The sequence below is a fragment of the Filicampus tigris genome, chromosome 18 (assembly GCF_054856515.1).
Source record: "Filicampus tigris isolate MCC_2025a chromosome 18, RoL_Ftig_1.0, whole genome shotgun sequence".
NCBI lineage: Eukaryota > Metazoa > Chordata > Actinopteri > Syngnathiformes > Syngnathidae > Filicampus > Filicampus tigris.
In genome coordinates this window covers 2,423,749-2,438,305 of record NC_141234.1, presented here as the reverse complement: position 1 = coordinate 2,438,305, position 14,557 = coordinate 2,423,749, and the positions used below count along the sequence as shown (strand labels likewise).

The 14,557-nt window shown below is 46.1% G+C and overlaps 1 protein-coding gene across 10 annotated transcripts in view; it reads left to right on the top strand.

The window, feature by feature from the left end:
* The window catches only part of LOC147131938 (POU domain, class 2, transcription factor 2-like), a 65,510-nt gene extending 51,245 nt beyond the window's left edge, over nucleotides 1–14,265 (top strand). For 7 of the 10 annotated variants that reach the window (XM_086015298.1, XM_086015295.1, XM_086015303.1 and 4 more), the window contains 3 exons: nucleotides 1,037–1,166; nucleotides 1,306–1,379; nucleotides 2,352–4,730. In XM_086015298.1, the coding sequence (XP_085871424.1) occupies nucleotides 1,037–1,166; nucleotides 1,306–1,379; nucleotides 2,352–2,722 (575 nt within the window). In that variant the 3' untranslated portion in view covers nucleotides 2,723–4,730. Of the gene's footprint in view, nucleotides 1–1,036; nucleotides 1,167–1,305; nucleotides 1,380–2,351; nucleotides 4,731–9,036; nucleotides 9,160–13,973 lie in introns of those variants that run through there. The other 3 variants (XM_086015299.1, XM_086015302.1, XR_015082229.1) reach the window with 2 other exon arrangements.
* Nucleotides 14,266–14,557: the final 292 nt, after the last annotated feature.

Sequence of the window (14,557 nt, the reverse complement as noted above, 5' to 3'; positions counted from 1 at the left end):
AGTGCAGTCGATGCGTAGCTGCAGTGATCACGGCAAGCACGTCCAGCCGTTTGTTCCATCACATTTCATAAATATCAAATGAAAAGTCAACTTGAGGCTATCGTTTTAGTCGAGTAAGTCTTAAAATTGGCGACTTAAGTCTAACCAGGATCAATTCACGTGTCTCAGCCACCCCCCACAACCCCCCCCCCCCACCTCTGGTGAGCAGTAATTGACATTTGTGCGTTCTTATTAAAGCTAAATCCCACGCGAGCCCGTCAGCGAGATGAAAAATGTGATTTGTGCTTTTGTGTGGCCTGATGAAACGCCGAGGAGGCCGACGACTTCTCTGAGCGCGAGTCAACATTGATTGTGTTGTGAGTGACACGCAAGACACTTTGCTGACTTCCACGGTGCGACATGTCGCCTCTTCTCCGTAATCACCCAGCAGATGACAGACTTCAAAACCATTCCGCTTTATTAGATGCTACAAAACAACAACAGCGTCCATTTCCTGGAGCCCGACAACACAGTACATGTCGAACAAGGAATGACGGCGTTTATTTCTTCCAACAAGGCATGTCCTTGTCTATTTCCTGAAGCCCAACAACCCAATGCAACATGTCAATGTCTGCAGTATTGGAACCCAACAACGCAATCCGTCCATATCCACCTCTGTTTCCCGGGCCCAACAACACACACGGCCATGTCTATTTTCTACAGCCCAACAGTGTCTCTTTCTATTACCTGGAAACGTACAGCCCAAGCGAGCACGTGTCTATTTCCTGGAACCCAAAATGTTCATGTCTACTTCAGCGACGCAATAACGTCTGTTTATTTCTTAGAGACCAACAGCACAAGTATGCGTCTATTTCCTAGAATACGTTATGCCTGTGTCTATTTCTTGAAGCACATCGGTTTCCTAGAGCCGAATAAAACATGTTCTCGCCTCTGTCCATGTCTGTTTCCCAGGGATCAATTATCTCCATCTGGATTTCCCAGAACACGTTTCTTGTATCTTCTCATTTTTTGGGTCTTATTTTTGTCCCCCTTCTAGCTGCCACTCTGTCGCCGTCGCCCGTCAGCTCCATGGCAGCAGGGTCCACTTCCTCTTCTTTGACTCCGCCCCCTCATAGCACAGCCAGCCCCGCCCCTCCTGGTTTGGGGGCTCACAGCCTCAACACTGGGTGAGTCCGCCACAGTTTCTCCCAAACGTGGGGCAGGCGTGTTGTTGCAGGTCTGCTTTTATTGCACACCAACCAAAGACAAACGAGGAGGTAGTTTAATGAGAAGAATGTGACATTTTTTTGCGCATGTGTCGCCTAGGACCACGATGATGGGAGTAAGCACAGGGATGAACCAGGCGCTCATGGGCAGCAATCCGCTGGCTACCATGCAAGGTGGGTGTCATTATGTTCAGTATGGTGGGGGGGGGGGGGGGGGGGGGGGGGGGGGGATAGGATAAGCCTTGCTGCCAAAAACAAACATCAGCAAGTAGTTGGCGCCCACACAAAAAGATTTGAAGAGTTCAAATACATGAGCAGACGTCACTAAATTGTGACCGTCTTCTTTATGGATTGATTTTATTGTTTGTATATTGCCCCCCGGTGGCTAAGAATTGTAATTGACTTTTTAGTGAACTGTATAAAGATCCCGATAGAAGGATGCCAAAAAAGTTGTACACAGCGCTTCTTTTTGCTACCTTTTTACCACAATGGAAATAGAAGTTGAATAGTCGGCGAAAATGGACGCGTGCGTGCGTGTTATTGTGCGCACATTGAATGTTGTGTTGCTCTTGGACTCGGTAAGGATGAATGAAAATCTCCAAATCCGCACACTGCTGGCTAAAAAAAGAAGTGGTCTACACTCCCTCCAAATCAATGAGGCGTCACAAAGGAGGTTTTTTGCGGCGGGGCTGCTCTTTGAAGTGACCTCCTGCAGGGAAAGCCAAATGAAGGGATGATGTGGCGGATCGGAGCGGGGGTCACGTGGGCTAGCATTGTTAGCACGTGGAAACTCGGCTCCTTTTGGACGACTTGTAATGGATTCATCAACTGCTTCAGAAAAGTTGACTTGGTTTTTTTTCTTCTGAATCACCATTCCGATGTCTCCTAATATCTTGTTAACATGTTGACTGATGTTTTTACTTCTTTCCCTCCCTCCACACCTTTCTGTCTTTCTTTCCGTCCGTCCCTGTTCCGTCATTCATTTTTCCTTCCTTACTTCCTCTTTCCCCCCTTTCTTCCCTCCCACATCCGTTCTTCCTTATTTTCTTGCCTCCTTTTTCCCCCCTTCCTTTTCCCTTCCTCCCTTCCTTCCTTCTTCCCTCCCATCTTTATTCCCTTCCTACCTTTTCCTCCTCACCCCGCCAGCAGCACTGGCAGCTAGCGGTGGTCAGCTGTCAATCATGGAGGCAGGTGCGGGTCACGTGATTCTGGGCGGCGGCCCCGGCGGGGTGCCCCCCTCACTGCGCCCCTCGCTCTTCCTCAACCGCCCGGCCCTCCTGCCCATGGCGACGGGCTCCATCTCCATGGTGACGGCGTCCCCGCCCGCCATGGGTCTGGTGAGCGGCCCGGCGGGGGGAGCCCCCCGGCTCGCCTTCGCCCAGTCGCCGCCCGCCGGCGCCGCCCACCTCCTGGACCCGCCCTCGTGCCCCGACGACTCGCCCTGCTCCAGCCCTGCCTCGTTCTGCTCCTTCAGCGAAGCCTCGCCGCCGCCCCTGGGCGGGGCCATGGCCGAGTGATGGCCTATCAGAGAAAAGGGGGAGTGGGAAAAGGAAGCTTTAAAAATGTCGCCTTTCAACCAAAGCCATCTCTCAAGCTCGCCGACGTCCTCCCAAGCCAAAAAATGTACACAAAGGACGAGGAGGGATGGCGAGGAGGCAGAGAAGAGGAAGAGACGACTCGAAACCAAAAACAAAAACCACGTGGAGCTGAGGAGTGTCAGGAAGTAGACCAAGTGCATGACGGGAGGCAACCAACACCAAAAACAAAACCTACAAATACCAAAAACTCCAAACCAAATAGAAAAAGACAAAAAAAGAAACGGAGAGAAAAGCTTTAGACGTTTGCATTCCGATCCGCCCGGGAACGCGTTTCTGATACATCCCGACTCCATTTTCACGCATTCCCATTTCACTCAGGATGCTTTGATATTGATTTCCCTTACTCATCGCTCGCCATGACACTTAGCGTGGCGTTTACATGCCAAACGTTCTACCTCGCCAACGCGCCGCTTCTTTTCACCACCAGGAGGAGCAGACGGGCGGGTGGGGCTCTGACCGTAAACTCCACTTCGCCCGTTGCCGCCAAACTTGCGGCCGTTTGATCCGGGAATTATTCTTGATCACTAAACCTAGCCGCGATGAAGACGCAGGCAGGGTGTAAACTAGCCCTGGCAAGGACACAAAAAGGAATCACCCTATGACAACAAAACTTTGTGGATGTGACTGGACATGGTTCAAGAAAGAACAGATTTAGGAATTGCTGCCGTGGATATTTCATCGAAGAATTCCAGTTGACAAACAAATAACAAAACCCCAAAGCAACTTTCCCTGTAAGGTAAACCACGCACGCCCACCTGGCGATATATTCATCAAACTCACAGTTTTTGTTGTTAGCTTGCCTTATTTTCAGAAGACAGAAGTCGAGACAGTTGATTTCAAATTCAGGAATTAAATCCTTTGAGTCCCAAGTTTACAAGTCAAGCTTATAGAAGAGAAGGTGAAGCGGCAATAAAACAGACCAATCTTTCCGAAAAGCAAAAATTCCAAAGCTACTTTTATATATGACCTCAACCCAACTCGCCTGTCCGCATGGGATGCTTCTTTCAAACGACCACTTGTTGTTATCCGCTTGCCTTATATTTTTTTTGTGCCAAATCCCATAAAACCCAACAAACGTCTATCAGGAAGTTCATCGCCTTCATCACCAGCAGCAGGAAGTTTGCTCAAACCAAAGTTTTTCACACGAGGGGCGCACCCTACAGGCAAACGCCGGCCGTGTCCTTTATTTATTTATTTATTTATTTATTTATTGACAATGGCCTCCACACTTCATCATCTCCATCATCATCTTCATCATCTCCCAGCAGACCGTCACTCTCGGATACCAAAGCCTGGCCTGTGGCAGACGCGGTCTCGCCTGAGACGGCAAACACGCGCGCGCACACACACGCACACACACACACACACACACACACGCCCAAACTGAAGAAGAGGAGGAGGTGAAGCACTGCCCTGCCCTCCATCCCTTCCACCCACCCATCCATCCCTCCCTCCCTCCCTCCCTCCTCCCTTTTGTCTCCAAAGATCTTTGCTTCAAAGGACCAAAAAGTAGATGAGGAGGAGGAGAAGCTGCAGGTGGTTAAAGAGGAAGGTGAAGAGGTGCGCTGGGAGCAGGAAAACCACAAAAAAAAAAAAAAACTACAACAACAACACAAAGCAAAAAGTCAACCCAAAAAGAAGCAAAAGTGAGTGACTGACGCCCCGAAACCAAATAGGAACAAAGAGGATAGCGGGCGTGGGTGGGGGCAGAGGGGGGCCTCGAATGTGTGTGTCTATAAATGTGATGTTCTCGTATGGACGCACTCAAACAGCCTCCTTCAACATAAAGCCCCCACCCACCCTCCTCGTTTTGATGTTTCCTGGACTCGTGTGACTCTCAGAGAAAAGTCTATTTTTTTCCCCCATTTTTTTTTTTCTTTAGCTTTTCATGGTGTTTTTTGTCGATGATGATGTACGGGATTTGTCTCATTACGTGATAAGCGGGAGGGGGGAGGGGGGAGTAAGGGGGTACGTGAAGGGGGGGCGGGGGGGTGATGTCCTACCTATTTTCATATCTTTTACTTGTGATTTATTGATGAGTGGAGAAAAGTGTGAAGATGTAGCTTCCCACAACAACAACAAGTAAAACGTAGAATGTGAAGAAGAAAAAAAAACAAAAGCCAAAAGTGGAACAAACCAAAAGTTTTTCAGCGTAGACACGAACCAAATAGAAAAATACCAAACTTTCTGCAAGACTGGCTGGGTGTGTTTGTGTGGATGACTGTGTGGGTCACATTCCTTCACGCGAACAATAAGACGTTTTTGCCGCGTAATACGAACATGTATGAGTTCATTATCATCATGCTCAGCACTGTTTTGTCATTAACAAAAAGAGAAGTAAGCGATGCTGTCATGGAGAATCACTTATCTTTTTATTAGGGCCTGACCGATATGGGTCTTTTTTCTCGGTCGATTTCGATATGAATTACAGGCAGAACGTTTGGTTTACAGTACTTTGTACTCTTAATATTTATCTTTACAACGGAGAGAAGAATTGGCCGAAATTTTCTTTTTTGGGGGCGGGGAGGATATTTGAATGTTGTAACGTGTCAATGTGCAAATGAATATAACGACACGGCTGATTTTTGCTGATTTAAAAAAGACATATCGGCCAATGAATTGGTCGGACCCTAATAATAATGATTAGGAAAAAAATGTAATAATCACAGTGATGACGATGATGATGATGATTATCAGGGCAGAATGTTCTTGCTGGTTATCGTAGGAGGAAAATTACCAAAAAGCTTTACACAGAAAACTATTTGTATTTACTGTAAAAAACAAATGTCCCTTTGTACCTTATTTATAGATTTTTTATTATTATTTATTTTATTTATTTTATTTATTTTATTTATTTTTATGTATTTATTGGATTCTATTTAAAACGTGTTATGGTTTTTCAGGGCTTGTTGAGAAGCTTGTTTTCATCCAAACGGGATCTTGTGAGGATTTAATTAGAAATTATACCCCCCAAAAATACCTACAAACATGGCATACCTGCTACTCCCAAAACGTTTTGATTTGGTAGGAAAATTTATATTGCTTAAGAGTGTCTTTTTTCCCTCCTGATTCTAGTTGAGTTTTTGTCGAAAATCCTACTAAATTGTACCGAGAAGTCGGAAATTTATTGCCAACGATTTCTTGCCAATTTTATTCACTCTGAAAATACCTTTTAGTAGGATTTTGAACCAAAAAAAAACTCAGCATGAGATTAATAGAAAAAGGTAGGAGATTTTTTTTTAGAACTGTATTTTTTAAAGAATTTGGTTAGAAACTGCCCCCCAAAAAAGTTCACCTAAGTTTCGCCTATGTATCGCTCATGTCATCTTTTCAACTAGTTCTTATGCCATCAAAAAGCGACTCAATGAACGTTTTGACTTGTCTTTTCCTGGCAATTTTTTTTCCCCATTTTGTGGGTAGAAAAGCTTTGCGATGTCCTCGGACGACAGTTACCTCGCATTTTCTCTCTCTCTCTCTCTCTCTCTCTCTCTCTCTCTCTCTCTCTCTCTCTCTCTCTCTCTCTCTCTCTCTCTCTCTCTCTGTCTCTCTCTTTCTCTCTGTCTCTTTCTCTCTGTCTCTCTGTCTCTGTCTCTCTGTCTCTGTCTCTCTCTCTCGTGAAAACCAAATAAAACGTTTGCGCTTTACCGTCTGGCGCGAACTCAGGAGCGGAAGTCATCCACCAAAGTTTTCAAAGTCCACATATAGTAAAACCTTCAGGATGCCTTCATGTCCAACACGTTCGTCTTAAGTTTTTTGGGTGTGAATGTTTTTCAGCTTTTACTCCGACAAACGTCACTTGGCTAGCCCTCGTTTTTACTTTTCTTATTTTCCTAGCATGCAGCTTCAATCCAAAGTTCGATGAGAGGACAGCAAAGATTTTACTGCTAAGGAAGAGAAAAACCTCAATAGTAAAAACCAAAGAACTCCACTCGATCTTTTGTTTCTTGTAATGTAGACTCCTGCGTTTCTATTTATTACTATGATGATGATGATTATTATTGTTGATGATGAAGATGATGATGTACACAAAGGCGGCCACTCTGGAAGCTTTGAGATCTTTTCTCGTTCCTGACGATAATGTTTTTCAACCCGGACGTTTTGTCCGAGTTTCCACGGTGTCCCTGAACGCATCGCCTGGTGTGTGCCTGTTGTTTCCGGGGACGGGGGTGGGGATTCGGGGGGGGGGGGGGGGGTGTTGGTTGGTTGCGTTGGTTCCAAGCAAACCTGTAAGTGTTAGGAATAAAGTGCGGATTTAGACCAAAGACCACACGTCCCGACTGTTTGTGTTTGTTCATTGAGCAGGATGCTACGCTAGTGATGCTAATCCCCCCCGTAGCTGGGCTGGATTCCAAACAGGTTTTGAGGTCAAAGCGGCCCGACATTGCACACGCCAAGAGCGGACAGAAAAAAAGCAAAAAAGTAAGGAATAAGTGAGGCAGGAATAGACCATAGCAGTGATTACAATTGCAATAACTGCCTTGTTTTATTGCCATCCATTCCCACCCTTTCCCCAGACCCGATAAACAGGAAGATTAAATGAATAAATAAATGACATACATGACATAAATAACAAGGCGTGAATAACATTTTGCCAACACAACCCCGATACAAATAAATACACAAAATACAATTACAAGAAAATAACTCTAAGGTGTCAGTACATTCCAATGACGGGCATATCAAAACGTTCCCAGTACAATACACAAAATAAAATTCGGCTCCAATAAACAACTCAGGTGCCGTTGCACCACCACGCATAGAAAGCCAAGAATAAATTCAGTAGAAATTGGTGAACATAAAAATGCAGCTGCATGACAAAATAAATACAAAATAAATGAGTTCAAAACTTTGCATTTCTGCCACGATTTGATTTCGCCTAGAACTTATTATACCACCGCCTCTTTGGGCTCTAGTTTGATCCTCTTAACAGGGGCTCATATCCCCCCCCGTGCTACCTACCGCGGCGAGTGTCAACCGCGGCAACATTACAGTAAAAAAAAAATGTTTTAAAAGCGGCCAAACTTTCTTGGTTGTTTTCTGTGCCGGCGGCGACACGACGATACGTCAGATGTCTCACTTTGACGCTTTTTGTCCGACAACCTGGACGTTCCCCTCAGATTCCCGCAGCCTCTCGCACCTTTGTGGATAATTTATACGGCCGATCAGAGACAGCAACACGCGCAGTCCCAAATGTTGCAACACTTTGGCCCCGAAGTGTTCTAGTCGGCTCCGTAAGGTTCTGACTGAAGCCCAGCATTTCAAACCCCTTTGGACTTTTGTGTCTGGATGAAAGAGGAATCCTTCACCCGCTTTGTCCTACAGCTTTTGCACGTCACACTTCACCTCTGTGTGTGTGTGTGTGCGAGAATTGTGTGTGTACTTTGTGTACTTCGGAGGACTGTGGTGATAGAATGCTGCCAGTGTTGGGGTGGTCCCACTTGGCCCCATTCTGGGTGGCCCTCATCCATGCGCGTGCGTGCTTCCAGTCAGCGTCTCTCCTGGCAACGAATGGGTCGGAACCGCAAGTCGACAGGGTTTCAGCACAAACACACACAAACACACAGAGCCAAATGTGAGCGCTTGTAAATGGACCTCTTAGTCAGCAGGTATCAAGCAGAGGTGAGCCGAGTCTACTTTTCATGTGAACGCTTATGCGAGACACACTTCATACTCACTTCGTGACTTAATAGTTACGCCTTTTTGCTTGTTTATAGCTCATTTAAATAAATTTAAAAAAAAAACGGATTATTTTAGGGGTCTATTTTAATACTGTATATGTAATGTTCACATAATCATTATAAAACACACATTTTTACAATTGGTTTGTCACGGTATATTTTATAATCTAATTTACATTTAAAAAAAATATGAAAAGCAATATTCTAAAACTCAAAACTATAGTTAGGTGTACAGTAGCTAACGTGTATGCTATAATATTATTTTTTTAAAATGTATAGTGACCAGTTCTCATGCAGTTCTCTAACATTTAAAAAAATGTATATTTTGATAATTGTACTGTATGTAAATTGTGTGAAACATTTTTTTTTAAATGGTGTCAACATTGCAGTTTTGGTTCTTAATATCCAACAGCTTTGCAAACTAATCATTACATCGCTCGATAAATACTAAATAAATACAAACATTTCTTTAGTTATTTCTTTTGGTCTTAAGTCGCATTAAATGGACTATTTGAAATATAGAAAAGGGTTTGAAATGTGTCTCTTTTCCACCAGGGGGCGCTCATGCTTCAAAAAGCCATGACGGTGCTTAAAGCCTGTTGGCGGGAAAGTCGTCGGTGCCTTGAGCTTCTTCTTGACACTTTTTTCATGTTCATACTTATCATTCAGCTCATCAAGGTATGTTTTTTGTTTTTTTTTAGTTCTCACTTTTAAATGTAAATTTGCACTTTTGTTAAATAATGGTGGTACACGTATACCTTTTTATTTTTGTTTTAATCAGCATCTTAGAGATGCAAGTGAAAAGTGTACTCTCACTGGATACTTCATTAGGTACACCTGCCCTAAATAGTAAAGTGTGTGCGTGTGTGTGTGTGAGTGTTGGAATGGCAGCCATTCCGCTGTCTGTCTGCGTGAGTGAGTTTGTGCTTGCAATGCATGTAAATGAGTGTTTGTGTGGTGTACTGGCAGCATCAGCGTACGTGCGTGCGTGCGTGCGTGCACGCGCACTCATTTCATATGTAAATTGCGTTAACAGTTCCGCTGGCCTTGCGTGGCAACAAGCAGCAACAAAATGGCCGCTGGCGAGTGAGTGAGTGAATGTGTCCAACAAGTTGTGACGTGTGACTGCGGTCACTCTGATGGCATTTGGGGCATGTTTGGATGTCAAGTGGGGATTGGCGTGCTCTGCGCGGAGGCAGATGTAGGTCATTTTCTTTCTCCTCCTTTTCATTGCTCCTCCTCCTCCTCTTTTCTCTCTCTTGGTAACCCTCCTTTGTTTCTTCTCCCTTCTTCTCATTCATCTCCTCTTTTGCATTTTTCTACTTCTCCTCCCCTCATCTTCCTCCCCCTTCTACTACTCCTCTTTCATCTCCTTTTTGACTTCCTTCTCATTGTGCTCCTTCCTCACCTCTTTCTTGTGATTCTACTCCTTTGTCCTTTCCCTGTTTTTTTTATCCTCCTCCTCTTCCTCGGCTTGCCTCTTCTCCCTTCTTGTTTCCCCCCCTCTCCTTATTCCCTTCTTTTTTCTCACTTTCCTCCTCCTCCTGGTTCTACTCCTTTCTCCTCATCATTTTGTTCTCCTCCTTCTCCACCTCTTTGACCCGCTCCTCCTCCTCCTCCTGTTCCTCGTAGTCTTCCCTCTTCTCGACCTCCTGCTTTATCCTTCCAAACCTCCTTTTTCCTACACGGTCATCGTGTCCTCCTTCCCCTCCTTTGACATCCTCCTCCTCCTCCTTTCCCGTCCTCCTTGTGGCGGGACGGCGGGCTGCAGATTGGCGAGCGTTGCGACCACGGCGGCCCCGCTGTGATGTCTGTTGCCATCGCAGCCAACAACAAGAGGCGAAATAGACACAGAGGCCTATAGACACACACGCGCCCGTCGAGCCAAACCTACGCAAATACAAGGCAGGCCAAGTCGCAGACCATCCAAGCCCACCCTGCTCCACCCTACATTTGATACGTTTGTGCCACTCTTCGAAATGCGCACACACGCACACGCACGCTTGCTGCTGCAGGGAGTGATTGCAAACACAACAAAAGTCTTCAGTTTGTCCAAAGTTTAAAATAGAGCGTGTGGAAAAAGTGGAATTTGCCGCACATAGTCCACGTCTGAGTGTGCGCGGCCTTCCAGGAAATAGCCCCATCCCGCATGCTCATCCTGGACATCCCAGCAAGGCCAGAGCATGTTGAGTCAAATTACGCACACGCCTATGCGCGTCTGTGAGACGTCTTTCAGGACGTAGCCCAAACGTTGATCCTCCACATCCCAAAAAGGGTGGCGGGTTCGGTCAAAACACACGCGCAAAGTTGAGTGTGTGCGTGTAAGACATGTTCCGGTAATTAGCCCTGTCCGGGATTCTCATCCTGGGCATCCCAACAAGCCCGGCTTGTTGAGTCGAAACGCACACACGCGAGTGCAGACGAGTGTTGATGCATAACAGCAGCACACTAGACTATACATGGCGAAGGAAATGTACACACGCTCACACAGGAAGTGAAGCGCGCTTGAGCACACTCGGCATTCCCTCCTGCTGGAATGTCGCTTTTACACGCCACCATTCTGCTTTACACACCATATGCACCGCCACTTCCTGTTTCAGTTTAGAATGACTATAAATTATTGTATATGTTGTTGCCATGGCAATATGGGATATATTTTACTGTAGTAAGTAAAAAAAAAGGGAAAACATTCTTCCCTTTGCGTCATCATACAGTAGCATTTGCGGATTCAAATTTCAGATGTAATTGAAATTTAACCCAATCACCTTGAGTCTCTGTCGTCGCTTGTTGCTAGGCAGATTTCATAAGGTGCAATCATCGACTTATGTCTCCTTTATTGTGACAAGGCTAACTGTTAGCGTGCTAGCTAGCTGCTTACAAAGCTACAGCAATTTATCATTAAAAAAAAAAAAAAACTATTTTTGATTAAAGATGGGCAAAAACTAAAGTAAACAAACGGTGTGGCGGCGGCGTCAGCATGGACGTTAGCACTTTCGGGTTGACTCTGGCTCTTGTGTGGCGTGTGCGGGTCACGTGACATCCAGCAATGGACGCCAGCTCGCCATTGCAACTGAGAAAATAAGCCTTTTGATCACAAAGGACCCTTTCACCCCCCCCACCCCTTGAACAGCCCCCCCCCCCCCCCCCCCCCCCAACACTCCCCCAATTTCTCCCCCTCCTCCGGACCACTTGGCCTTGGTGTTGCCCTCCTCGTATAAATCCCCCCCCCCACCACCACCCTATCATCTGATCATGTGACCTGACAAGAGACAGACAAGGGGGCTCCTTCTTCATCAAACATGTCATCAGGGGGGAGGCAGTTGGGTGGGGGTGGTGGTCTGGGGCACGTCATGGCCCATCAGAAGCCCAAAACAAGAACAGGAAACTTTCCCCTGCAGGCCAGCTGACAACATCTACTGTCACGAGTGTGTGTGCGTGTGTGTGCGTGTGTGTGTCTTGTTGTCGCCATACAGATGGTGAGGTGGTGTAAAGCCCCCGCCCGTTACAGTGTTGCTTGGCACTGCTTAGATGTGGCACCTTTTGCCCCCTCAGGCCCGATTAAAGATAAATAAATAAATAAACCATTAAAAACACTGAAAAAATAAACATGAAGTCATGGCATGTGTGTAGGATTGGTCACATGGCCTTCAAAAATGTAATTGCAGATTTTTTTTGGGTGGGTGGGTGGGGGGCGCATTCTTTGTTTGTAGCTTTGCTTATTTCTCCTGCTAGCAAACAGTTAACAGTTTGATCCCGGATTGGATTATTTTACTTTTCCATGCTTTCCTATGAGGAAAAGTCTTTGGACGAGCATCCTGGAAATTATGGTGTAGTTAAAAAAAAAAAAAAAAAAAAAAAGAAAAAGAAAGTCTGAGTTGACTTTCTGGAATACTGAATATTACTTTGTAAGTGTCAGTAATGAAGTGCTGAAGATCAATTAGCGGCAATTCCCACGTATGCTGCACTTCGGACGCCCCGCTGGGCTTTTATAGCCAACGCTTTCACATGCAGAGCGAGCGGCGTCCTCGCCGCAGACACACGGCTTGACCCCCCTTGGACTTTCAATCCCCCCCCCCACACACACACACACAAAGTATTTATACCCTCTTCCTCACCTTTTCTTCACGTTGTTGCTCGATTAAAAACCGAGACAGCCATTGGACACTTAATTAGGTACACCCACAGGTTCCCTGACAACCGCAGTATAGTAGAATGTCATTTTCAAATCGTAAAGACTGCCGTTTTTATCCTTCTAGAAATGGATGTATGGACGTGATGTAGCTAATAAGATGTCCAGTGAGCGTGTGGATCACGCAGACAAGACGGCGCCTGCTTCAAATCATGCCAGCAATAAAAAGAAAATATTTCAGAATTTGCATGTTGTTTTTGTCACGATTTCGATCAGTCCCAGAAAGCGGCTGAATTTCCTGTCTGTCGAGTTTTACTCAAAACGAACAATACGATTCAATATTGACACAAGCACAATTACATTTTTCCCCCCCCCCCGACGTTCTCGTTTAGGTAGCCTGTTAATCTCAAAAGCGGTCGGGTGCCGATGTCATTCGAAATTGTAATCATGTCGAATGAGATGAATGTGAAGTTCCGTGGTTGCTCTAAAAAGCTTCTCGGCTGTCAAGTTTGGGAAAAGGAGGTGCAGCGAGCATTTTGCAACTTGTTCTTCTCAACTTACTCATCCTGCGTTCGGCTCCTTCCTGTAAGAGGAGCTGGGGGTGGGGAAAAAAGAATTGAGATGAGGGAAAAAGTGGATGAGGAGCAAAAGGAGGTGAAGGATCTGTGACAAAAGGTGAGGAGGAAGTGGAGCGGAGGAGAAGGCAAGGAGCAAAAGGAAATGAGGGGAAAAGTCAATGAGGGCCAAGAGGAGATGAAGAAAAGGAGGTGAGGAACAAGGGAAGGAGCATTCGCGGGTGTGGAAAGAGACTTAAGGGAGGAGTAAGACTACATGAGGAGAAAAGGGAATGAGGAGCAAGATGAGGTGAAAGGAGTGAAGAGTTGAAAGGAGTTGAAGAAGTGAGGCCCAAGAAGGAATTGGTGATGAAAAGGGTGAACAGCAAGGAGTGAGGGGGGAAAAAGATCATAAGTGAAGATGGAGCAGAGGAGCAAAAGGAGGCGAAGATGAAGAAGGCAGTGAGGCACAAGATGAGGCGACGATCACCCAGGAGTGCCGGAGATAACTTTTGAATGAGGCGTGAGCAGCTGAGCGAGCGTGAGGAGTAAAGTAGGAGGTGAGAGGATGAAGACGGAACCCCCCCTCCAACCCCCCACTGAGGAGGCGCCATGTAGGAGAGATGCTCAGGGACGAGGCGGAGGAGGAGGTGGCTGTGCTGTCACGGGTGACGAGGCTGACGTCGTGTCCGCAACAATTGTTGTGAGGTGTCTGACTACCAGCACCCACTCACCAACACACTTTTGATAGAAGACGGACCGACGTTGATTAGCTTTTCCCTCCTCACCTGCCTCTCCATCTCTTGCAGGTAAACACTTCCTGGTTTCCCTAGCAACAAGACGGAACCGGCGGCACTTCACTTTGGACGCCGTCTAACGCACTTGGCCCCGGATCGCTGATTGACCCCAAGTGTGACAGTACAGTACTGTTATTTGTCCCTAATCTATAAGTATAACTTGTCTGTTTGACACGCTAACATGGTCTACTTTCAAAGTTTTAAGCGGAAAGACTTGTCTGTCCGCTGCCAGTGCTTTCACACAAGCAACAGTAGAAAACTGAATTTTATCAGGCATTATGGCTCGAAGCGGACGAAGACAGGCTTGGCCGGGCGGACCGTCTTCTTTTAGATGATTTGCTAATTCGCTTTCACGCGTGTTACTTCAGTCCACGCTTGCACACGCAGACTCGCACAATACACTCATTGTAAATTACGGGGCGCACATTTGCCACGCTCTTTCCCCGAATTTGATTGGGTTAAACTAGTCCAGTGCATATCATAACTAAAAGGCTTCCTTTTGATCTAACCGCAGTCGCGTTCCAGGGGGGGAAAATGACAATTTGTTGAATCAAACAATTGATGAAATCCAAAGAACGACGATCTTTTGGCAACAA